Source organism: Homarus americanus, unplaced genomic scaffold, assembly GCF_018991925.1.
Source record: "Homarus americanus isolate GMGI-L3 unplaced genomic scaffold, GMGI_Hamer_2.0 scaffold48220, whole genome shotgun sequence".
NCBI lineage: Eukaryota > Metazoa > Arthropoda > Malacostraca > Decapoda > Nephropidae > Homarus > Homarus americanus.
This window is the reverse complement of record NW_024755060.1, coordinates 615,667-642,158: the sequence shown is the minus strand read 5'-3', so window position 1 is coordinate 642,158 and position 26,492 is coordinate 615,667. Positions and strand designations below refer to the sequence as shown.

Sequence of the window (26,492 nt, the reverse complement as noted above, 5' to 3'; positions counted from 1 at the left end):
AAACAAACACACAAACACAAAGAATTTGACTGCAACACACACAGCAGGTAGAACACTATCTCAAGTGGCAGGGGTGACTGGTTATTGCCGTTTCTGGTGTCTCGTTGACCACTAGGCTCGTATTTCTCCTCAAGTCGCCTGCCTCAACCTGGCGGCCTAAGTTGCACTACCGTCCCCTTCTACGTTACACTGTTCTACCCAGCAGCCACAATTTTACCCGAACGTTCGATAACAGAAGCACGAAACGCATTAGTACTGTAATATTGACCCACCAACCTCTCTACTACTGTACTGCCACACGTTATTGAATGGTTGCATTACACGTCATACCAAGTTGGGGATATTGCAGGCTACATGATACAATGCCGGTAACCGAGTACAGTATCACGACACTTGAGAAATCTGGTGAACTTGGTGGAACCGACATGACGGAAATGATTAAAGTGATGCTTTTGGAGATATTTTCTTGATTTTTACTGCAGGAATGTTTATATTTCTGAAGTAATTACAGTGAAGTGAAAGGCTACAGGCATATACTGTAGCAATGACTCAAAAGAGAGATGCCGGTACTGTTTACACTTACAAAACAATAATAATGAAGTTAAAATATTAAATACTGTACTGAAAAATGGAGGATGAAATAATCAACAAGAAAAAAGACAAAAAGGTAAACCAGAAAAACCAAGACAAAAATCTAAGAAACTATGAGATGGAATGTCATTGATCGCTTTGCTGTGGTTCTCAAAGGTGCCTACGATTTGTAATACTGAATTTACTCATTATGGGAGAGAATTTTTGGGTAAACATTCCTAAACAAATTTATCCCCCAAGAGTAGTTTTTACATTGGTTTCTGTTTATTATTTTTGTGTTTAAGTCTACCAGTTACTAGGGACATTCTTCTCCCTTCAGTTACGAGGAAAACTGATTGTGCGATACTTGGAGCCTGAACATGACTTCACAGTAAGGAATCTTGATAGTGTGACTCACTCAAGATTGCTGTTTTCTAATCACTTTTGTAAATACTACGAGTGCTGAACATTTGAATTTACATTATCCAAGGTTAAACATTGACAAAGATGAGGAATACATCAATTCTTGCTATTTTCACAGTTCCAACAGTCGAGCGAGCAGAGTAAATCATCATGTCGACAGAAATTGAACTATTATTATTATCATTACTCTTTGTATTATATTCTCCTTCCATAACTTGAACATGTTAATAAAAACATGAGATAATAACGACTTTCCTTTTACACAAATGACCAACATAACTTGCTGGTCGCCAGACCAAATCAACCTTGGATCTGACAAGTCATCCATCCGTACAAGTCGGTTGTACAAATTTTAAAGAAATGTATTAAAACATTGTTAGACAAACTGTATTTATGATCTTTGATTACAGACAGGCTACAGCTGATTACGGACAGATTACTGTTGATTACGGACAGATTACTGCTGATTACAGACAGACTACTACTGTACTGAGTACATTACAGTAACACGATTACAGACCAACTACTTTTGATTATGCACGCATGCACGCACATACGCACGCATGAACACACAAACACACACACCATCGGGTCTGAGGAATAAAAAGTCAGCATTGTTTACAGACATCTTGAAGTGGTTTAAAATTGGTGCAGTTTTTCAGCAGCGAACAATGCGGAAGGGAATTAGGGTAGTGAGCTGAGCTGGGCTGAGCTGAGCTGGGCTGAGCTGAGCAAGCAATGTTGAGCTAATTCACAGATGTATATTACACTTGCCTTGTTGCTATTGTTTTAGCTGCTACGACTACCAAGGTTAATAAAGGTTGTAATCGTGTAATAAATCAACCTTGAGTTAAGAGTTTGTATTAAGGCCTGACGATATAACCTTTTTAATCTTTTTAAATGGATTATCATTTTTCTCATAATTAAAATGGCTGACACTTTCCTTTCTTCCTCCCTAATATTCCTAACTCATAATCTCTAAACATTTATCATAAACATGAGTAAAATATAAACATTTTTGATTAATCTCACACCCCTAAACAGATTCTCAACCAACAGTTATATCCACCACAGGTTAACGTCGTCTGGATGGTGAAAATAACATTGAGGATTTGTGACTAGGGAAACCTCTGTGACAGCACGCAGGTGAGGGCGGTGGTAATGAATGGTGCTCACCTGGCCTGGTACATAACTATTCATACCAAGCATCATTTACATACACACCAGTTTCATACATACATAATTTTATACCTACACATGTATTCATAATTTTATACCTACACATGTATACATAATTTTATACCTACACATGTATACCCCCTCCCCTCCCTCCCCCTCCTCTCACTTCACCTACTTTCTGTAACCCCATCCCCCCCTCTCTCTCCTCAACCCCACCTCCTCTTCCCCTCCCCTTCCTTTCTCTCCTCAACCCCCTCCTTCCCCCAATGTGACCGTGAGAAGAATGCGGTAGTACTTTAGTTTAAAATACATATATATTTAAAAAAAAATAGGAAATCCATACCACGAACTCGGTACTCAGAGCCAAGATGCCATAAGGGTCACAGATCCGCATCAGAGTACTGGGATTTCCGCCCTTAGTAAGTGGTGTGGCGTTGTACTGTCTTGACGCAAAGGAACCGAAGCATTCTTAAAATCCAAGGAGCTTTGCCAACGGCGGTGCTACTCAGGTTCTGTCTGGCACGGGATGGTTCTGATTGGTTCTGTCTGGCAGGGGTTGTCCTGATTGGTTATGTCTGGCAGGGGTTGTCCTGATTAGTTCTGTTTGGCACTTGGCGATTCTGATCGGTTCTGTTTTGTTTTTCACCACCAAAATATTAATAAAAAACTATTGTCCTCACGAAAATAATTAAAAATAACTCCCATCGCTTAATAGGAGGGAGTGTTGACCCCTCTCTCTCTCTCTCTCTCTCTCTCTCTCTCTCTCTCTCTCTCTCTCTCTCTCTCTCTCTCTCTCTCTCTCTCTCTCTCTCTCTCTCTCTCTCTCTCTCTCTCTCTCTCTCTCTCTCTCTCTCTCTCTCTCTCTCTCTCTCTCTCTCTCTCTCTCTCTCTCTCTCTCTCACACACACACACACACACACACACACACACACACACAGATGTCAATGCCTTCGTCAGGTGTTATGTACACATGCTGTTACTACCCCTGCTCCCTCAACCACACCCTACACACACACTCACCTCCTATCTGATACGCCACTACAGCGCAACAGGTCAAATGAGCCATAGTTCTAACATGCCCCAAACTAACCTAACCTAACCCAGAGAGAGAGAGAGAGAGAGAGAGAGAGAGAAGGTGTGTGTGGTGTAAAGGCTCAAACACCTCCCCACTCTCCCCCACCAGGATCAGTCAGCTTGGGTTAGCACTACGAGACAAGGTTCCAGACATCACCACAGAGACTTGGAGTGGTCAAGGATGTGGGACTACCTGTGTCGGCCCCCATCAGGTAGACGAGTATTGCAGGAGTGGGGTTTTTTTTTATGCTTTTGGAATTTCCTTTTTCGTGGATGAGGAGGAGGAGGAGGAAGAGTTGTAAGAAGAGGAAAATGAAGTAAGAGGAGGAGGAGGAGCCACAAAGAGAAAAAAGAAGAATGAAGAAGAAGGAACCACAACAAGAAAAAATACTAAAAATACAATGAAATAACACATCAACACCATCAACACCACAAGAGGCACCAACACAAGAGGCAGCAACACAAGAGACACCAATACTAACCCTGATCTCTGGGAACTGTTGCTGGTAGGCGGTGAGTGGTGTCAGGGTTTGGTCTTGCATCTTATGACAGAAATCCGTCCACAGCATGTCAGAGTTTTGAGACTGGGCGTACAGGAGTTCATGCCCCACCCATTCCGGCTCGTACACCTCAGCTAGGGTCTCGAACAGGCTTTTGCTGGCCCCGTGAAGCGCTGAAAACACAACAACAAGTCAATAACACGTATTATTCATAGTTAGGAGGTTATAGGGTTGTAATAGTGGTTGTTGAGAGGTATTTAGGAGGTTGTTATTGAAGTGGTTGTTGTTGTTTTTATGGGGTCGTAATAGTGGTTGTTGAGAGGTATTAGATGTAACAAGGGCCGGAAGATGGTGCAGGTGGCGATGTGACAGATGAGGAAGGAGTGTATTTACGTCACCGCCCACGACTACCTCCCACTCACCTTGTTAGTGTGTATCAAGCATCCTCCCACTCCCTTCCTCCCACACCCACTCAGTCAGTCATTCAACCAGTCACCTCAAGAATCTGCCAGTCATTCACTCACTCGGTCAATACATGGCTGAACGCCTTCCATGTTACCTGTGTAAATCCCTCCACCCCTTTCTAGTCTCATCCACCCCCATATCAACCCCCACCAACCTCCCCACCTTTCCTCCACCCCTCCACCAACCTCCCCACCCTTCATCCACCCCTCCACCCCAACCTCTTGCACTGTCACCCCTCCATCAACCTCCCCACCCTTCATCCATCAACCTCCCCACCCTTCATCCACCAACCTCCCCACCCTTCATCCACCCCTCACAACCTCCCCTACCCCCGCCTTATCACCCAACAGGCGACCCTCACCACCCATTCCTCTTATCAATGCACCACATGTCTGGTTGGAGTGGGCGACAACAACCATCCCTACACCTGCTGGCTATCACCTGTTTTCGTCAACATCAAATGGAACGGCAAGGTTAACAGGGACCAATGTTAACAGGGACCAATGTTAACAGGGACCAATGTTAACAGGGACCAATGTTAACAGGGACCAATGTTAACAGGGACCCCCCCCCTCCACATACACCCCCACACAGGACAAGTATGCCCGGTTCACTCGAGCGACCGGACATACCCACACGGGCACAGGTCACCCCACAAGATACGAGGTAGAACCAATACATTCTCTCTCTCTCTCTCTCTCTCTTCTCTTCTCTCTCTCTCTCTCTCTCTCTCTCTTTTTTTTTTTTTTTTTTTTTTTTTTTTTTTTTTTTTTTTTTTTTTTTTTTTTTTTTTTTTTTTTTTTTTTTTTTTTTTTTTTTTTTTTTTTTTTTTTTTTTTTTTTTTTTTTTTTTTTTTTTTTTTTTTTTTTTTTTTTTCATTTGTCTCCAAGGTACAGCTGTTATTGAAAAAGCATCACCCCCTCCCACTGAGCCTCCTCCTCCCTTCTCTCTCCGTCCCTTCTCTCTCATTGCCTCCTTCTCTCTCCTTGACCTCCCTTCTCTCTCCTTAACCTCCCTTCTCTCTCACTTAACCTCCCTTCTCTCCACTTAACCTCCCTTCTCTCTCCTTAACCTCCCTTCTCTCTCACTTAACCTCCTTCTCCCCTCTGTCAGTCCCTTCTCAAAACTATGGGGAGTGATGATGATGACACTGTTGGAAAGTGACACGGACGGAAGTGACGCACGAGGGGAGGAGGAAGGAAGAGGAAGAGGGTAACGGTGATGAACGAGGAGGGATGACAAATGAGGTGGGAAATATATGAGAGAGAGAAATGCGTGTTTATGTGTGTGTGTGTGCGCGCGCGTGTAAACATGTAAGCGTGTAGACATATGAAGAAAACTTGCAGTGTACGGTATAGTCACGGAGGCGGGCAGTCGATCAGGCAGGCAGGCGAGAGTGACTTCCGCCATACCGTTCACCACCACCACTGTTTTTCCCCACCCAGATGATGATAATAATAACCCACCTGGGACTCAGCCAGCGGAAAATAACCCCTAAACCCCCTCATTCCTAACGTCGAATCTTGCCTGACATAACGGCACGCATCCTTCACTAGCGACGCGTGTGCTTGTGGGTTCCTAGGAAGTGATCTTATACACTGGGATAAAACTGTTTAGTGGATGGCGACGAGAGAGAGAGAGAGAGAGTCAGACGGACCCTCACGCGAGAGTTGTTGGACCGGCGACCACTACAACGGACGAATATTTAGGTGTTACGGTAAATTCTAATCTGAGTGTTAATTTCTTTTCATCTGACAAAAAAAAAATGTATTCAATCCACAATCAATTCCTAAATGGTAAATTAACATTACGAGTCAATAATATTCTGTAATTTTTAACATTTCGTGAGTCTCGTATATTAACATTGGCTCCTGATCTCCCAGCCTCTTCAGCCACCCGTGTCAACACTTCATGAATACCTGGAGGGTGTCAAGGAAGGGGGGAAGGGGGAAGGAGGGAAGGAGAGGGAGGGGTTAAGGGAGGGAAGGAGGGGGGAGGATGGGGAAAGGGAAGATGGAGAAAATGAAGGGGGGAGGAGATGGATGGGAAGGGAAGGGGCAGGCATGCTTATCCTCTTCGTTAAATCTGTCACTGTAACTTTGGTGTGATGGCTGGGGTGGTATGTGACGGACTTGTGACGCCATAGTTCCTTCCTAACATCCTTTTGACGTCTAATATATGTGACGCACTCCTAACCCCTTATGACGCCAATTATGTGACGCACTCCTAACCCCTTATGACGCCTAATATGTGACGCACTCCTTCCCCCCTGTGACGCCAATTATGTGACGCACTCCTAACCCCTTATGACGCCTAATATGTGACGCACTCCTTCCCCCCTGTGACGCCTATTATGTGACGCACTCCTAACCCCTTGTGACGCCTCTTATGTGACGCACTCCTTCCCCCCTGTGACGCCTATTATGTGACGCACTCCTAACTCCTTGTGACGCCTAATATGTGACGCACTCCTGACCTACTTCTGACGAATAAGGAGTAAAATAAATAACAAAAACACAACAAAAATACGATAGCAAATTAACAACAACATGACAGGTGAACATTTAAATCAATACTGTATTATTAATCCGGGTATTTTAATTACGTTGAGGTGACCAAGACTCATTAACGGTGCTTAATGACCCTACCAGCTGGCACTAACAACAACAGCATAAACAAACACTCATGGACGGTGCTTAATGACCCTATCAGCTGGTACTAACAACAACAACAACACTCATTAACGGTGTGGTAGTGGCGTGTGGGTGTGGTAGTGGCGTGTGGTAGTGGCGTGTGGGTGTGGCGTGTGGATCTGGTAGTGGCGACAATGGTAGTGGCGTGTGGGTGTGGTCGTGGCGTGTGGGTGTGGTCGTGGCGTGTGGGTGTGGTCGTGGCGTGTGGGTGTAAAGAAGACGTAGAAGGAGGAGGCATGCAGTAGGTTCTTGCTAACACAGACTTAATGACACCTTGCAATCTCAGTTCTCCCTCCTCCCTCACCTCCCCCTCCCTCACCCCCACCTCCTCCCTGACGTAAAATATGATTATTGGCGTAATATTCTCAGCCAAGACATGGTTAACCCTCCCTCATCTTCCTCCCTCACCCCTCTCCCTCCCTCTTGTGGTGTGTACATGATATAATCCACTACGTGTTATCATGCGAAGTAATCAAGGCCTTAATACACACACACACACAACCCCCCCCCACACACACTCACCCCTTCCCCCACACTCACCTTCCCCACCCTCCACCTGTCCCACTCCACCCCCCCTCTCCCCCTCACCTCTGCAACATCTGAGGTAGTTGGCGACTTCCTTGTGGAGGCGGTTGGCGTTGGTCTGCTGTCTGCTGAAGTTCAACTCGTACTCGTCAAACACGTCATCCACTGTCCTGTCTGCTTTACCCAGGTTCTGTAGGATCTGAAACAAGAGAAAATACCTTTGTAACTTAATGGGGTCCACCTGTACGTGATTATAGAGGCACACCTTTGTAACTTTATGGGGTCCACCTGTATGTGATTATAGACGCACATGTTTGTAGTTTAATGATGTCAAGCTGTACGTGATTATAGAAACGCTTGTAGTTTTAATGGGGTCAAGTTGTACGTGATTATAGAAACGCTTGTAGTTTTAATGGGGTCAAGTTGTACGTGATTATAGAAACTCTTGTAGTTTTAATGGGGTCAAGTTGTACGTGATTATAGAAACGCTTGTAGTTTTAATGAGGTCAAGTTGTACGTGATTATAGAAACGTTTGTAGTTTTAATGGGGTCAAGTTGTACGTGATTATAGAAACGTTTGTAGTTTTAATGGGGTCAAGCTGTACGTGATTATAGAAACGTTTGTAGTTTTAATGAGGTTAAGTTGTACGTGATTATAGAGGCACATGTTTGTAGTTATAGGTATAATCTCGTACGTGTGTGGATAATGATAATCTAAAAACACCTGTTGGTCTAAAAGGTTAAATACTGGAGGGAGGAGAGAGGAAGAGGAGGAGAGAGGAAGAGGCGGAGGGAGGAAGAAGAGGAGGGAGGAAGAAGAGGAGGGAGGAGGAGGAGGAGAGTTGACAGAATGAGCTAGGTAGTGGACACCTGCCAACAATGTAATGCCACACACACACACTCACTATGGGCAATTTTGTGTGAGAAAGCATCAGGTCAGACAACCTAACCTAGCCATCACTTAAATGAATAGTAACTGGGTGAAAGTATCACAGATGGCAGACCATACCTCAACATGGCCCAGTCTGCCCCCTGTTCTACATGTCCTTGTATGGCAGACTACACACCCCCCACCTACATCCCTAACTCTCCAACGTAACCCTCCAACACAACTACAACCCTCCAACACACCTACAACCCTCAACCATCCATCCAAAACCATACCAGTCAATCCTACAACAATCCCTCCCTCCCTCCCTTCCTTCCTCACCTCAACACCCAACAGGACACAACAGTACCGTTTGCAACAGATGGCAACAGAAGACGAAGAAAATATGGTTCACTATTTGGTCAGGTCAAAGGTCACAAAACAGAAGAGAATAATGGCTTACCCTACATAGTCAGGTCGAAGGTCACACAGTTCTTGGGCCTGACCTCAATACACACACACCGACCTGTCTTGGTCACACCCAAATGCATATCAAACCATCATAGGTTAGGTTAGGTCACGTTGTTCTCTCTCTCTCTATCTCTCCCCTTCTCTTACCCCCCTCACACCTGTCTCTCTTCTCTCTCTCTCTATCTCTCCCCTTCTCTTACCCCCCTCACACCTGTCTCTCTTCCTTCTCTCTCTATCTCTCCCCTTCTCTTACCTCCCTCACACCTGTCTCTCATCCCTCTCTCTCCCTTCCGCCCACTCTTTCTATATTCTTCTATCCCCTCCTCCCTCTCTCTTCACTTTCATTATATCTCCTTATACATCATACACTCATTATACTTTCACCACATTCCAACACTGGGTTCAAATATAATGCATGGTGTTGCCTCCTGTCAAATAGCGTTTATCTTACCCAAATACAATACTGAATTCCAAGCATATAGTCAGATGCCTTTCCCCACAATTCTCTAACCTAACCCTCAAAATTATCTCACAACCTAATCTAAGCTAATCTGACTTAACTTAACCCACAAAATTATCTTATAACCTAATCTAAGCTAATCTAACTGAACTTAACCCACAAAATACTTGCGTAACCTAACTTAACCCACTACTTTCTTTACTATTTCATCTCTACTTGTAATAAATAAACAACTTCAATCAACATAAACAACGTAAATAAAAAACAACAACATCTATTGAGTTGGTCGACGATGACGTAAGCGGGGAGGGTTTGTTTACACCGCCATGTTGAACGGGTAAAAAAATAACATGGGTAATGCTCTGATAAACATGTAATCAGCGACTCTATTGTTTGGTGGGTGTTCTACAGGTAACATGGTCACAGGTACGATGCGTGGGGGGGGGGGGGGGGCTTTAAGACTCACAAACCCTTAAGACAACCCCCCCCCACCACCCCCACCACCAAAGACTTGCACAGTGAGCCTCAACCTACAGCTGGAGGGAGAAGAGAACGAATATGGTAGAGTCTCAGAGATATTTTGACACCATCTCTAGGCGGCCATATTTGTGTAGGTGTGAGTCAGGCCGATGCGTTTTTGTTTAGTCAGTGTTAAGGGAATATACTGTGTGTGTGTGTGTGTGTGTGTGTGTGTGTGTACTTTTTATTGGTTTTCTTTTAAGTAAAACCACCCACCCACTTTCACCACCCACCCACCCACCACCTTCACCACACTCGTCATTTAAAGGTATTTAGAGTAAGGGCGTCTCAGATATAACTAATGATGTCCCATTAAGTCTTCATTTATGGTGCAGCTGTCACTCTCACCGCCCACCACCACCATCATCCCAGGGACCTTGACTCATTCATACCAAGTCCAGTTGCACCATTATAACACCATCACAACGCCACTATCATATATATCATCGTGGATATTATGGAAACTTTACCATAACATCAACATCATTACCTGCGCCATTGATAGAAGAATGATGGTGTCGTATAGTGGTGCTGTGATGGCGTAATCTTTACACCATCATTACCTCCATTACCCTGCATCAACACTATTACCATTACTCCCTAAAACCCAACAAAACACTACCACACCACTACCACACCACCACCACTACACCAGGGTACCACAAGGTTATCATCCCCTCCAGTTTGGCCCCAACACCACCCTGCCCTAACGCCTTACCTAATTTAGTCTCCAAGGCGGTGATTGGGGCAGCTACCTCCTCACCCACAACAACAGAGAAAAGTAACCAAATTGGGTAATAGGTGGTGGTGGTCAGGCCCGGTTCATGACGCTTAGTACACAACACCTGGAGTGTGTGTGTGTGTGTGTGTCCTAATCGGTAATGCCATGGGGGGATTGTTTGACGATTAATCACACCTAGTTTATTTTACCTTAGGATTAACTAAGATAATGCTAATCTAACTTAATCTAACCCAACCTGATCTGATCTAACCTAATCGAGCCTGAGATAACCTAACCTAACCTAACCTAACCTAACTTACTACTACTACTAATAATAATAATATTTGTGTTAATAGAGGCGGACGTTTTAGTGGTGGTGAGATGTCAACACAACACACGTGCCTGCCTGCCGGGGTAACATGGTGACGGCGCGCGCGCACGCGCACACACACACACACACACACACACGCGCGCGCACACACACGCGCACACACACACACACACACCACCTTAGGCAGTCAGGTTGAAGCAGCCATGTTACACTGTGGTCGACATCAGATCTACCACCACAACTAACTCTCACTTGATCTACCTTCACCACTATCCATCCATCCATCTATGATCCGTTAGACGAGGGTTTTACATCTAACGAACCTTTGATATAACGGAATTTCCTCTCCAGTCCTCCTCTTCATAATTATCTTATTTTTGTTTAATTTGTCCCGCGCGACGGCTAGTTTATTGGGCACCCCCTTGCATCCTCTCTCTCTCTCTCTCTCTCTCTCTCTCTCTCTCAAAAGTCAGCTTCTCAAATCCGTTTCCTCTACAGAACGTTTCGAAGTCACCATTAGTCACATCCTTCGCTAGGAGAGAGGAAGGAGGAGGATCACACACACACACACACACACACACACACACACACACACACACACACACACACACACACACACACACACACACACACACACACACACACACACACACACACACACACACACACACACACACACACACACACACACAGTACAGTATTACATTACAACCCAAAGACAGGCAAGGGACAAAGACTGTCTCCTGGTCACTCAAAATATCTTCGTCACTCCGTTTGTTTATTTGTTTATGTGTGTGTTTGTTTTTTTATGTGTGTTTGTTTGTTTGTATGTGTTTGTTTATTTGTTTATATGTGTTTGTTTGTCTGTTTGCTTATTTGTGTGGGTTTGTTTCTTTGCTTGTCCTGGGATATATGTTTCATGTTACTGTCCATGTAAAAGCTGAATCGACGAGAATATGTAAGATAATCCATCCATCTATCTATCTATCTATCTATCTATCTATCAAGGCAGTCGGGTGAAGGAGATGGTAGTAGTGACCCCCCTCCCTTTCCCTCCCTCCCCTATTTCACTTTACTGCCTCTCACTCTCCCCCTACTACATAAACCCTAACCAAACCAAACCTAACCTAACCAATAAGATCAGGTCCCAAGCCTAATAGTTTTACGTGAATTGTTATCTGAGAGAGAGAGAGAGAGAGAGAGAGAGGACTAGACACAGGTAGACAACACGAGAAGACAAGGTCGTCCGTGTGTGTGTGTGGGCGGCGACCTCGAAGCTCCGCCCAAACTCACGCCCACCCTTCTCTTGAACCACATGTGTACCCTCCACCTCTTCCACTTGCAGTAACACCTCCACCATCTACCGTACCACACCCCTCCACCTGGTGTAACTTCCCTCCTCCACCCCCTCCACCTGCCCCGTAACACCCCCTCCACCTGCCCCGTAACACCCCCTCCACCTGGTGCTCTTCCTCCTCACCCCTCCACCTGCCCCGTACCACACCCCTCCACCTGCCCATGCCACCCCTCCCACCTGCCCCGTACCACACCCCTCCACCTGCCCCGCCTCCCTCCACCTGCCCCATGCTTCCCCTCCACCTGCCCCATGCCACACCCTCCACCTGCCCCATGTACCTCCCTCCCACCTGCCCCATGGCACCTCCCCCACCTGCCCCGTAACACCCCCTCCACACTCTCTATAAAAGGTACTAATTGTCACCTTTCTCTTCCTTTCAATCATGAGCAAATTGATCTGTTTAAATATATTGAGTCGACCAGTCCCTAACCTAACCTAACCTAACATTAGCAATCCTAACCCAACTGCTAACCAAATTAACCTAAACTAACTTAGCATTAGCAATCTAGCAAACTAACCTAACCTAACCAGAATTTAACCTAAACTAACTTAGCACGTGCTTAATCTAGCAACCTAACTAAACCAAAATGTAACCCAAAACTAACCTAATCTAACCAAAGCCTAACTTAAACCTAACCTACAGCCGACTACACCATCTCCGATAAGTCAACGCTGACGGGCGTTTACCAGGGCGCCCACACACACACACACACACACACACACACACACACACACACACACACACACACACACAACCCACACACCGCCCACACTACGCCCATGTGAGCCTAGATGAGGTACCTGTTGGAGCAGAGCGTGGGCGGGGAGACACACACACACTTCATTCACTATTACAGGTGTGACAGGTGTGTTCTAACAGGTGTGCTCTAACAGGTGTGTTCCTCTCAGCCAAGTGTGCCAGTCGTATTGTGTTGTCACGTGGGAACTTAGGGCAGTGACGTCACCATCTCAAGCGTGACATGGTTGCGTTACATACTGCACCAACTGGTCTTGTTACGTAACGTTTGTCGGGTGTGACGTGATTTGCTGTATTTTGCGAACTGTAACACTGATGAGGGTATTTTTTTTATGTAATCGAATTATTATTACAGTATTTTTTGTATCGTGGATAATTAGTTTGTATACTCGAAGAATCTGTAGTTTGTTTTGCCGAATTTTGTAGTTTATTTTGATGTATTTTGTAGTTTATTTTGATGTATTTTGTAGTTTATTTTGATGTATTTTGTAGTTTATTTTGATGTATTTTGTAGTTTATTTAGCTGAATTTCCTAGTTTATTTAGCTGAATTTTGTAACGGGTGGTTTGTTAATGTAATCGAAGGTATAATTTCTGTATTTTGTTGAATTTTGTAACTTGTGGAATGAATTACGTAGATGAAATGTTGTACAGGTTACTTCAGATGATGTAATACTTTATGTAATGTTCCCCTGTACTTATCAATTACTGTAACCTACTGTACTAGTTCTCCCAGATGGTGTGTGTGTGTGTGTGTGTGTGTGTGTTTTTACTCTATAAAGGGAACACCATAAATTAACACATCTGTCAAAGCAATAAAACTGAAAGAATGAAATTAACTCTAAACCTAACCTAACCTAACCTAACCTAACCAACCTTAACCTAACCAACCTCAACCTAACCTAACCAACCTTAACCTAACCTAACCTAACCTAACCAACCTCAACCTCAACCTAACCTAACCTAACCAACCTTAACCTAACCTAACCATTTGAACTGGGGTCCATTCCAAGTCTGACCCCATTTATGGTGGGCCCTTATCCTAAAACAGGCCGCAATATGGCAAGGGCCAATTAAGACTGGGATCTATTATGGCTGGGACCTATTAGGACTGGGGTCTATTAGGACTGGGGTCTATTAGGATTGGGGTCTATTAGGACTGGGGGTCTATTAGAACTGGGGTCTATTAGGACTGGGGTCAATCAGGGACTGGGGTCAATCAGATCTGGGTGTCAATCAGGGCTGGGGTCTACAGGACTGAGATCTCAATGGGAACTTCAGGGGTCTATTAGGACTGGGGTCTGTGGGACTGGGGTCTATTAGAACTGGGGTCTGTGGGACTGGGGTATATTAGGACTGGGGTCTGTGGGACTGGGGAATCTGTGGGACTGGGGTCTATTAGGACTGGGGTCTATTAGAACTGGGGTCTGTGGGACTGGGGTCTGTGGGACTGGGGTCTATTAGGACTGGGGTCTGTGGGACTGGGGGTCTATTGGGACTGGGGTCTATTATGACTAAGGTCTGGGACTGGGGTCTGTGGGACTGGGGTCTGTGGGACTAGGGTCTGTGTATGACTAGGTCTGTGTGACTGGTCTATTAGGACTGGGGTCTATTAGGACTGGGGTCTATTAGAACTGGGGTCTATTAGGACTGGGGTCAATCAGATCTGGGTGTCAATCAGGGCTGGGGTCTACAGGAACTGGGGTCGATCAGGTAAGGGGCCCATGTGACCTGCAACCGGGTGACCTAGATCTGATAGTGCTAGATGACACACACACACACACACACAAGAGTAGGGCGTGGGAGCAAGACTAGGGCGTGGGAGCAAGAGTAGGGCGTGGGAGCAAGAGTAGGGCGTGGGAGCAAGAGTAGGGCGTGGGAGCAAGACTAGGGCGTGGGGGGTCAAGGTTGGGTGTGGGAGCAAGAGTAGGGCGTGGGGTCAAGACTAGGGCGTGGGGGGCAAGACTAGGGCGTGGGAGCAAGACTAGGGCGTGGGGAGCAAGAAGAGTGAGGCGTGGGGGGGCAAGAGTTGATGTGGGGAGCAAGAAGTAGGGCGTGGGGTCAAGACCTTAGGGCGTGGGGGCAGAGAGTAGGGCGTGGGGGCAAAAGAGTGGGGCGTGGGGGGGCAGAAAGTAGGGCGTGAGTAGGGCGTGAGGGGCAAGAGTGGGGCGTGGGGCAAGAGTGGGGCGTGGGGCAAGTGGGGCGTGGGGGTCAAGGTGAGATCTTTATACCAGGTGAGATAATTGAGACTGGCCAGGTGGTGGTAGTAGTGGTGGTGGTAGTAGTGGTGATGGTGGTGGTAGTAGTGGTGATGGTGGTGGTAGTGGTGGTGATGGTGGTAGTGGTGGTGGTAGTAGTGGTGATGGTGGTAGTAGTAGTGGTGATGGTGGTAGTATTTGTGAAAGTGGTTGTGGTTGTAGTAAAAGTTGTGGTGGTGGTTGTTATAGTTGTGGTGGTAATAATAGTAATAGTTGTGACTGTGGTATTAGTAATTGTTGGGATAGTTGTATGTGGTACCAGCCCCCCCACCCTTAATGCATACACAAGCACACACACTACGACACACACACACACACCACACGCGTTCCCATATCAACAAAAAACAACAAACAATACTAATTATATAACACTGCTATCACCATTGTTACTCTCACCATCAACCATCACCATCAACCATCACCATCCACCATCACACACCTGGGCGCCACTAGGACCTGGCTCCCGGATAAGGTAACACAGGTAGTCTCTCTCTCTCTCTCTCTCTCTCTCTCTCTCTCTCTCTCTCTCTCTCTCTCTCTCTCTCTCTCTCTCTCTCTCTCTCTCTCTCTCTCTCTCTCTCTCTCTCTCTCTCTCTCTCTCTCTCTCTCTCTCTCTCTCTCTCTCTCTCTCTCTCTCTCTCTCTCTCCTCTCTCTCTCTCTCTCTCTGGTGTTGTGAGCTCACCCCTTGCTTGTACAGCTCTGCGGCGGAGTACAACCACTATCACCTACTATCCCCTACTACCCACCATCACCCTACTACCCACCATCACCACTACTATCACCCCTACTACCATCACCACTACTACTACTATCACCCTACTACTATCACCACTACTACTATCACCACTACTACTATCACCCCTACTACTACCATCACCACTACTATCACCACTACTACTATCACCACTACTACTATCATCACCACTACTACTACCATAACCACTACTACTACTCTCTGTGTGTGGTAGAGGCGGAACCTAGCTGATAGCAGGGTGGTCACGGGCCTTCCCAACACACCACGAGCCAGCCACAAAGACGCACTCACACACGCAAGCAAACACACACACACGAGAGACTTACACAGTGCGGCCTCAGTACCCTTAACTAGTGATGGGAGTGAGATCTTTAAAGCAATTACCTCACTTAAACTACGACGTACACACACACACACACACACACACACGGGTCAGGGGGTCTCAATGGCTCTCTGTGTTCATCAAATACATTCTTTATTCTCGTTTAAGAAATGTTAATTTATTTCCTCTGTATCTGTCAATTTGTGTCTAAATAAACTGTTTTGTATTCCCTACGTATCTGTCATTTTCTATCAAAATAAATTATACCAATACAAAACTATAACTCAAATTGGCCCCTGTCTAACTACCCCCCCCCCACCGCCCATTAGGATTGACGCTCCAGACAGAATCCGGACTCAAATGATTAGGTAAAACTGTCAATACCCTCACCTGCCAATCATCCAATCACAGGTAAAAAATAACTAATCATGCTAATATTTACAACTACTGACCCGTGTGTTTGCCCAATCAGCTGTTCGTAAAAGTGGGGTGGTCGGTTGCCAACGAGTAAATATAACCTCCCCATAACTGTCAACATCTCAAAATACAGATGACGAGCGTGTAAACAACTTGTCAGACGCGGAGAGAGAGAGAGAGAGAGTAGAATTATTATTGGTTCTTATCGTATCTTAAGACGTCACTACTCATATCTACGTCACAGGAATACGTCACTACTCACCTACGTCACAACAACACGTCACTACTCACCCACGTCACAGGTTAGGCTCCAGCAATTCATTTACCTGTGAAAGACATGACACAGGTTAATTAATAATACAAAGACCTTACCCATAATTCCCCTTTCCCCTCATGATTCACTCCCTTCCCATCTCTCTACGCCCCTTCCTTTACCATAACCTACGTCCCTTCCCTCCCATCACCTGCCCTTCCTCCCCCTTCCCATCTCTCTACGCCCTTCATACCACCAACCTACGTCCTTCCCTCCCATCACCTTCCCTTCCACCTTCCATCTCTACGCCTTCCTTTGCCACTAACCTACGCCTTCCCTCCCATCACCTTCCCTTCCTCCCCCTTCCACCCCTTCCCATCTCTCTACGCCCCTTCCTTTACCATAACCTACGCCCCTTCCCTCCCATCACCTTCCCTTCCTCCCCCTTCCACCCCTTCCCATCTCTCTACGCCCCTTCCTTTACCATAACCTACGTCCCTTCCCTCCCATCACCTTCCCTTCCTCCCCCTTCCACCGATCTCGTCCATGGAGGTGTTACTGAAGGGGCAGCAAGAGGAGGAGGAAGGGGTAGCGGACACCTGCCATATCCCACCTTCACCCAGATGGTCGAGTTCCCCCTCTCCTTCACTGAGGATAAACACCCTTACGGCACCCGGGTGGGAAGTAACTGTCTTGTCCCCCAATCACTCTAACCAGGTGATTGGTAACTACCGTCAATGATTGGCTAATTGTGTGTGTGGGGGGGGGGCAGGTGGATGTTGTCAATTGTATATATGCTAGGGCGTGTGGGCGTGTGTCTGTCTGTCTTCCTTCCTTTCCCCACCTCATGTACACTCATATGTACACATTACTATGTACACCTACTGTACGCAGATTCCATTAGGTACACACAATTTCAACACGTACATATTGTTATACGTACAAAGATTTTTACCACGTACAGATTGTAACACGTTCACACTGTAACGTGTACACACATTTCAACACGTAGTACATTCCGTGACCACACACGCACAAGAGAAAGGTGGTTATTCTATAAACGTACACGCTCGCTTGGTACACATGTAGAACCTGAAACCTTGGTACACACACACGAACATGACCATCCAATTCTTCACCGCTAGTTGCTTACCTTACAGCGAAGAGAGAGAGAGAGAGAGAGAGAGAGAGAGAGAGAGGCCGTCGAGCGTCTGCGGTGACAAACAGACTGTTAGGCTCTCGTGGTGGCGGAAATAATAAGGTTTCTCACCTCTCTCTCAATACCTCCTCTTGCTCAACATATTTTAAGATATCTCACATTCCTCCTCCCCTTCCTCGCCTCCTCCCTCTCTATCCTCGTCCCCTCCCTTTTCATCCTCACCTCCCTCTCCCTCTTCCTTCACCCCCACATCATACGGGACTCTGAGTGTGCATAAGGAAGACCCGCAGTAACTTCACACCCCTTGCGGAACACCTCCAGTCACGAAGGAAGGACGGAAGCTGGAAGACAACCGGCGGCTGCGGTGGCGGCTGCGGCAAGTTGGCATAGTGGGATGTTTAATGACACGAGAGAGAGAGAGAGAGAGAGAGAGAGAGAGAGAGTTAATAGACTGGGTATAAACACCTTTTATTGTATAGTGTAGTGTCTGGTGATCCAACTCTGGTCACACACACACACACACACACACACACACACACACACACACACACACACAGCCAATCATAGAATCTAAAATCTAATTAAACCACAAGTAGAAAATTAAGGGGATGGTGTTAGACAGACAGACAGACAGACAGACAGTATCAGCTGAGACACGCAGATGAACAGGAGCCGGATGTTGCAGACCGCATTAACCCGCTAGTGAGGGCCAGTGGGCGACTACCAATCAGGTGTGTAGCCTTGAGACGGACGGACGCACGCACACACCTTGAAGGTATACATACGTGTCTTGAGGGGGATATTATCAACCCTGCACCAGCGGACTATCATCTTCAGCACCAGGTGCCTCTCTCTCTCTCTCTCTCTCTCTCTCTCTCTCTCTCTCTCTCTCTCTCTCTCTCTCTCTCTCAAGACACTTAACCCTCAAATATAACAGGTGAGTATAATACAATGACTTAATCCTTTAAGCACTATGATCCCTGGAGTACAGCCGACGACCTACACCCATGAGTACAATGACGACCTACACCCATGAGTACAATGACGACCTACACCCATGAGTACAATGAGAACGTCAGCGCCTCACCCTGGTTAACGCCTCACTCACTATAGCCTCTGGTCAATGAGTAGTCTCGGTTATCTAGGCTACATCTCAACTCCTCTCGAGGCCTTAACCTGGATAATGACCCCCACCCACCCACACCCACCCACCCACCCCCACAGGTCCCGCAAGGTATAAATCCACCCGTCAATCAGACAACCTTGACCTCTGACCCACCCTGACCCACCGACAGATAGATAAATAGATATACAGACTCAAAGACAAATTGACAGACACTCAGACAAATAGATAGACAGACTCAGAAACTAATAGACAGACACACAGATAGAGACGCATACAGAGGCAGTATTTGGGCACATTGGTCTGTTGTCGATGACTTGTTTCCACCACCACCCCCTTTACCACCACCACCCCCTTTACCACCATTACCCACCACCACCCCTTTACCACCACTACCACCACCACCCCCTTTACCTACCCCTTTATCACCATTACCACCCCCCCTTTACCACCACTACCACCACCCCCCCCTTTACCACCACCACCCCTTTACCACCACCACCACCACCCCCTTTACCACCCTGCCCCTTTATCACCATTACCACCACCACCCCTTTACCACCTACCACCACCACCACCCCCTTTATCACCATTACCACCACCACCCCCTTTATCACCATTACCACCTCCCCAACCACTACTTCCCCTCCACCACCACCACCCCTACCACCATTACCACTATTTCCCCTACCACCACCACCACCACGTCAAGGTGATAATAAAGAGGCTGGAAACAAGGATGGTGTTAAGTAAAGGAGGAAGAAACGCTTATGTCAAACAGTGGCCGCAGGAGTCTCCTCTCTACACCTGGGCAGTGGAGGAAGTAGTGACATAAGAATGGAGGAAACTGCAGCGACATACTCGGCAGTCCCGTTTACACCCAACCCCTATCGCTCATATATCCATCCAACCTATATCTGAAGCTACCCAGCGTGTTCGAGTTAATGATGATGTTTGGTAACTTGTTCCATTCATCCACTATATTTCCAAACCAATGTTTACCTATTTCGCGCCTAAATATAAATTTGTCTAATTTAAAATCATTGTTACGAGTTCGCTCCTGGTTGGATAGTTTGAGTACCTTTGTAATGTCCCCTTTGTTTAGCCCTGACTTCCATTTATACACCTCTATCAGGTCGCCCCTCGCTCTACGTCTCACGAGGGAGTGCAAATTAAGATGCTTTAACCTGTCTCTGTACTCAAGGTTCCTAATGCCCGGGATTAGTCTTGTTATTCTCCTCTGAATTCTTTCGAAGGATTCTATATCCATTCTGTAGTACGGTGACCAGAACTGAACTGCGTAATCCAAGTGAGATCTGACAAGCGCAAGAAAGTTTTAGGAAGACCTCGCTAGACAGCAACAGTAGCAGGGGACAGACAGCACTAACAGCAGGGGCAGACAGTCGCCACCACAACAGCAGGAGCAGACAGTCGCCACCACAACAGCAGGGACAGACAGTCGCCACCACAACAGCAGGAACAGACAGTCGCCGCCACAACAACAGGAACAGACAGTCGCCACTACAACAGCGAGGAACAGACAGTCACCACCACAGCAACAGAACATTCGCCACCACAACAGCAGAAGCAGACGGTCGCCACCACAACAGCAGGGACAGACGGTCGCCACCACAACAACAGGAACAGACATTCGCCACCACAACAGCGAACAGACGGTCGCCACCACAACAGCAGAAGCAGACAGTCGCCACCTGGCACCAGCAGGGACAGACAGTCGCCACCACAACAGCAGGAACAGACATTCGCCACCAGCAGCAAGAAACGAACATTCGCCACCACAACAGCAGGGACAGACAGTCGCCGCCACAGCAGCAGGAACAGACGGTCGCCACCACAGCAACGAGGGACAGACGGTCGCCGCCACAACAGCAGGGAACAGACCGGTCGCCGCCACAACAGCAGGAACAGACATTCGCCACCACAACAGCAGGGACAGACGGTCGCCACCACAACAACGAACAGACAGTCGCCACCACAGCAGCAGAACCAGACAATCGCCACCACAACAGCAGGAACAGACGGTCGCCGCCACAACAGCAGGAACAGACGGTCGCCGCCACAACAGCAGGAACAGACAGTCGCCGCCACAGCAGGGCAGACGGTCGCCGCCACAACAACGAAAGACAGACGGTCGCCGCCACAACAGCAGGAACAGACGGTCGCCACCACAACAGCAGGAACAGACGGTCGCCGCCACAACGGAACAGACGGTCGCCACCACAGCAGCAGGAGGCAGACCCAGTCGCCGCCACAACAGCAGAACAGACGGTCGCCGCCACAACAGCAGGAACTGAACAGTCGCCGCCACAACAGCAGGGCAATGTGATCGCCGCCACAGCAGCAGGAACAGACGGTCGCCGCCACAACAGGAACAGACGTGCCGCCACAGCAGCAGGAGCAGACGGTCAGACAGTCGCCACCACAACAGCAGGAACAGACAGTCGCCACCACAACAGCAGGAACAGACAGTCGCCGCCACAACAGCAGGAACAGACAGTCGCCGCCACAACAGCAGGGAGAGAGCCAGTACACGCACCATTAGGGAGTGATGGTGCCACCTGACCTGGCCACTTTCACCCCAGCAATGTTACCCTCACAACCAGGTCACCGAGTGGTCCTGTGATGCCCTCCCTCCCCCTCCCTCTCTCCCTTTCTTTCACCCTTTCCCCTATCTATCCTCTTTCTCTTCTATATTCTCCATTCTCTTTCCTGCTTTCCCTTCCCTATCCTCACTTCCTTCCCTATCCTCACTTCCTTCCCTATCCACTCTTTCCCTTCCCTATTCTCCCTTCTTTTTCCCCCTTTCCCTCCCTTCCCTTTCCTTCCCATCCCTTACCTTATTTTCTTTATCGTCATCTACTTCAAACTGCTCCCCTTCCCACACCACCTCTACCTCCTTCACCCTAAGCTCCTCCTTCTCCACCACCTCCTACTTCTTCAACAGCACCTCCTCCTCCTCCTCCTCCTCTACCCAGTGCCCTCCTAGTCTATAACCAACAGCGGTCTTAGTCTACACGTGAGGAATACACAATAAGGCAGCTCCTACTCCTCCTCCCCCAGCTGCCACTCCTTCAGGTACAGCGAGGTATATTAGTCATACAGTCTAACATAACAATTGATAACTCTCACCACACTCAAGTATATTCACCCAGCTTTGCGTGCGTGTGTGGAGGAGCGTCACTCACCCAGCCGCTTGAGTATCGATTATTGTCAGTCAAACAAACAAACACTACACTCATCTAACTGAAGCCTTGGTTGGGAATAATAATGAAAATACAACCACATAAATATAAATTAAGTAAATAAAACCAAAAAAAATAAATAGTTTAAAGGGCACAATCAATAACAATGATCGATGTTCTCTCCACCAATCACAACGAGTCAGTGCTATTCTCTACACCAATCACACGTCCAGGGAAGATGTACCAAGTCACTGAACCGCGTCCCCATGGTAACGAAGAGGAGCTCGGTGTGGTAATTTTAAGTGAATCAGGAAACTTAAATGCACAGGAAAATTATTAAAAAAAATATAGTTTAATTAACACATAATCGTAATAAAATCTCTCCCCTTTCCTCCCCTCCCTTGTCCCCCCTCCCCATCCCCTTTCCCTCCCCACTCTCTCCCCTTTCCAGAAGTCGACGACACGCACAAACCATCCTACCTATTGATTAACTAAAAAGGTAATTATCCTGATTATGGGGAAAACCTCCAAGCGGCCACATGCACACCTGTCTTGGAGGAGAGAGAGAGAGAGAGAGAGAGAGAGAGAGAGAGAGGGGAGGAGGAGAAGGAGGAGAGGAGAAGGAGGAGGAGAAAACTTTGATTTCCTTTTCTCAGTCGAAAGTCAGACAAGAATTGGACACACTAACACAACACAACCGGTACATAAACACAACACAACACCTCCACATAATCCACAACACAACCCCCACCACAACCACCCCACCACAACCCCCCCACCACAACACAACCCCCCACTAAACCTCCTGCACCCGGACAAGATACGAACTTGGTATTTTGCTCACAGTCTGACCTTACACACACCTCTAATTCATAATCATAATTGGCGTAATCCTACCTGGTATTATGAGACAGGTACCAGGATGATGTTACCTGGTATTATGAGACAGGTACCAGGATGATGTTACCTGGTATTATGAGACAGGTTACCAGGATGATGTTACCTGGTATTATGAGACAGGTTACCAGGATGATGTTACCTGGTATTATGAGACAGGTTACCAGGATGATGTTACCTGGTATTATGAGGTACCAGATGTTACCTGGTATTATGAGATGATGTTATTATGAGACAGGTACCAGATGATGTTACCTGGTATTATGAGACAGGTACCAGGATGATGTTACCTGGTATTATGAGACAGGTAACCAGGATGATGTTACCTGGTATTATGAGACAGGTTACCAGGATGATGTTACCTGGTATTATGAGACAGGTACCAGGATGATGTTACCTGGTATTATGAGACAGGTTACCAGGATGATGTTACCTGGTATTATGAGACAGGTACCAGGATGATGTTACCTGGTATTATGAGACAGGTTACCAGGTTGATGTTACCTGGTATTATGAGACAGGTACCAGGATGATGTTACCTGGTATTATGAGACAGGTTACCAGGATGATGTTACCTGGTATTATGAGATAGGTAACCAGGATGATGTTACCTGGTATTATGAGACAGGTAACCAGGATGATGTTACCTGGTATTATGAGACAGGTAACCAGGATGATGTTACCTGGTATTATGAGACAGGTACCAGGATGATGTTACCTGGTATTATGAGACAGGTAACCACGAGGACATTACCTGGTATGAAGTCTAATAAGCATTTCAATCATAACTGGGTTTGATGTGTGTCAAGGGGAGGGGGAGTGTGGAGGGAGGAGGGGGAGGGGGAGTGTGGAGGTGGTGGTGGAGGAGGAGGATGAGGGCGGGATGTTGGTGGTAGCGGAGGAGGGAGAGAGCGTGGAGGAGGAGGGCGGGACACTTACCTTGTCCTTGAAGTGAACGGCGCGGGAGGTGAACACAGCCAGGTGTTCCAGGTAGGCAGCGGTGTTGGAGGCCACCACTGTTGGAGGCTCACCATTACTGACACTAACACCACAATCACTGACACCACCACCAGAGTCACCATCCCTAGTACGATTCACCCCATCTGTACCACCATCACCCTGCATGGTGTGACCTACAGTGCCATCTTGTGGGATTCTGCTGCCCTGACTCTCTCCTTTGGCAGGTAAAGTGGCCGTCACACCATCTACACGACCAGCACCATCATCACGACCTCCTTTACCTTCTCCACGACCTCCTTCACCGTCACCGTCAGGCTGGGTGGTGACTGGGCTGGTCTTGAGCCAGGGGATGGTCAGAGGGGACCCCCAAACCTCGCCAGGGTGTGGGGTCTTCTTGGCGGGACCTTCACGTCGCCAGGGGAACGACAGGTAGGGGGAGTCTCTAGCCTGCCCGGGGACGTCTTCCTTCTTCTGCGGCGATTTATTCGGGGCGCCCCACGGTAGGGTTAAGGAGGACGCCTCGTTGCTGTGTTCGACGTCACCCCCACCCTCAGGTTTCTGCTGCTGCTGCCAGGGGAAGTGTATCCCGAGACCTGGCCTGCCACCCACTCTCTCGCCCTCTTCAGCCACACACTCTCGCCCCTCACCCCCCTCGGTTTTCACGTCCTTACCCACCTTCCACGGGAAAGATATCATGGAGGCACTGGTCTTGCCCTCTTCAGACGCACTCTCTTGCCCTTCCCTACCGTCGAATTCCAAGATAATGCCCTCCTTGCCCTTCTTCCATGGGAAAGATATCCTAGGGACACCTGCCTTGGCCTCTTCAGGAGTGTCACTCCTTTGCCCTTCACCGCCTTCAGCTTTCAAGTCACTGCCCTCCTTGCCCCTTTTCCACGGGAAAGACATCACTGTAGCACCGGTCTTGCCCCCGTCGCGGGTCTTCCAGGGGAGGGTGAAGTAGGAGGGGAGGCCGGAGTGTTCCTGGGGGGTCACCTGGGGGTCATCATCTTCCCCTCGCCTCACCACCACCCGCCTCACACCGTTACCACCCGCTGACCCACTCGACGACACGCTCCTCTCGTCATCGTCATCGTCTCCCTCGTCAGCGTCCAGCAGAGTGTCAGTCACGTCACCATTACCCACACGCCCACTTCCACGCCCACCAAGAACTGCCACGTACCCACCCAACAACCCACCCAGGTACCCAGCCGCCCGTTTGTTACCACCCCTCTCACCCTCATCCACACGACGTTCACCTTCCTTTCGTTTACTTCCAGGCCGTTCAATACATCTTGGATTACCACCACTAGGGCCACGTTCACCACCACTAGGGCCACGTTCACCACCACTAGGGCCACGTTCACCACCACTAGGGCCACGTTCACCACTACTGGGGCCACGTTCACCACTACTGGGGCCACGTTCACCACTACTGGGGCCACGTTCACCACTAGCACCACCTTTACCAGCTCCCCCGGGGGTCATGTTTAGCTTGGCGGAGGCGTCGAGGGAGGAGGCAGTACTGGTGTCCCCCCAAAAGGCTTTCCAGGTGAAGAAGGAGGAGCGTTGAGGTGACTTGTTATCGGTGGGGACTTGGTGACCTCTGCCTCCTCCTCCGTCACCTCCACCATCACCAACTCTTCCTCCACCACCGCCTCCTCCTCCTTCACCATCCCGAGCACTACGCCACGAAAAACTCATCTTACTTCTTTACCCACCTACACACCACACCACTTACACTAACATACACCCACCTACAGACAACACCCACCCACTTACACCCACCCACAACACACTACCAGTTAATCCTCACCTTGAACATCTACCACCTGAGACTTTTCCTACTTGTTCAATCCAACTCTTTTTAAAACCAATCTATTTATCTATCTATTTACCGACATATCTACCTGTATATATCTACCTACCGTATCTAATCAAATCACACCAACACACCCACACGTTCCTTCACACATTCAACACACACACACACACACACACACACACACACACCCCGCACTCAACACACCTTACCTTCAGTTAACAAGTATGTACCTATAACACGCACGAACCAATGCTTTACAGGTTATAATGGAATACCCTCAAAATGATCAGGTTGTTGATCGTTACATACGGGAGGTAATGAGGCTTTTAGGGTCGTTACCAAGCATAGTAATGTGTAACTATAACAAGCTGTAACATTTATAACTGGATAATAGAACTGTAACGTGAGGTA

General features: G+C 47.7%; 1 protein-coding gene across 9 annotated transcripts in view; it reads right to left on the bottom strand.

Moving 5' to 3' along the window:
• LOC121856369 (myc box-dependent-interacting protein 1-like) overlaps positions 1-26,492 on the bottom strand; it is a 105,158-nt gene that overhangs the window by 23,416 nt on the left and 55,250 nt on the right. For 6 of the 9 annotated variants that reach the window (XM_042351898.1, XM_042351893.1, XM_042351894.1 and 3 more), the window contains 2 exons: positions 7,493-7,628; positions 3,729-3,919 (listed from right to left, as the gene is read on the bottom strand). In XM_042351898.1, the coding sequence (XP_042207832.1) occupies positions 3,729-3,919; positions 7,493-7,628 (327 nt within the window). The other 3 variants (XM_042351900.1, XM_042351901.1, XM_042351902.1) reach the window with 2 other exon arrangements.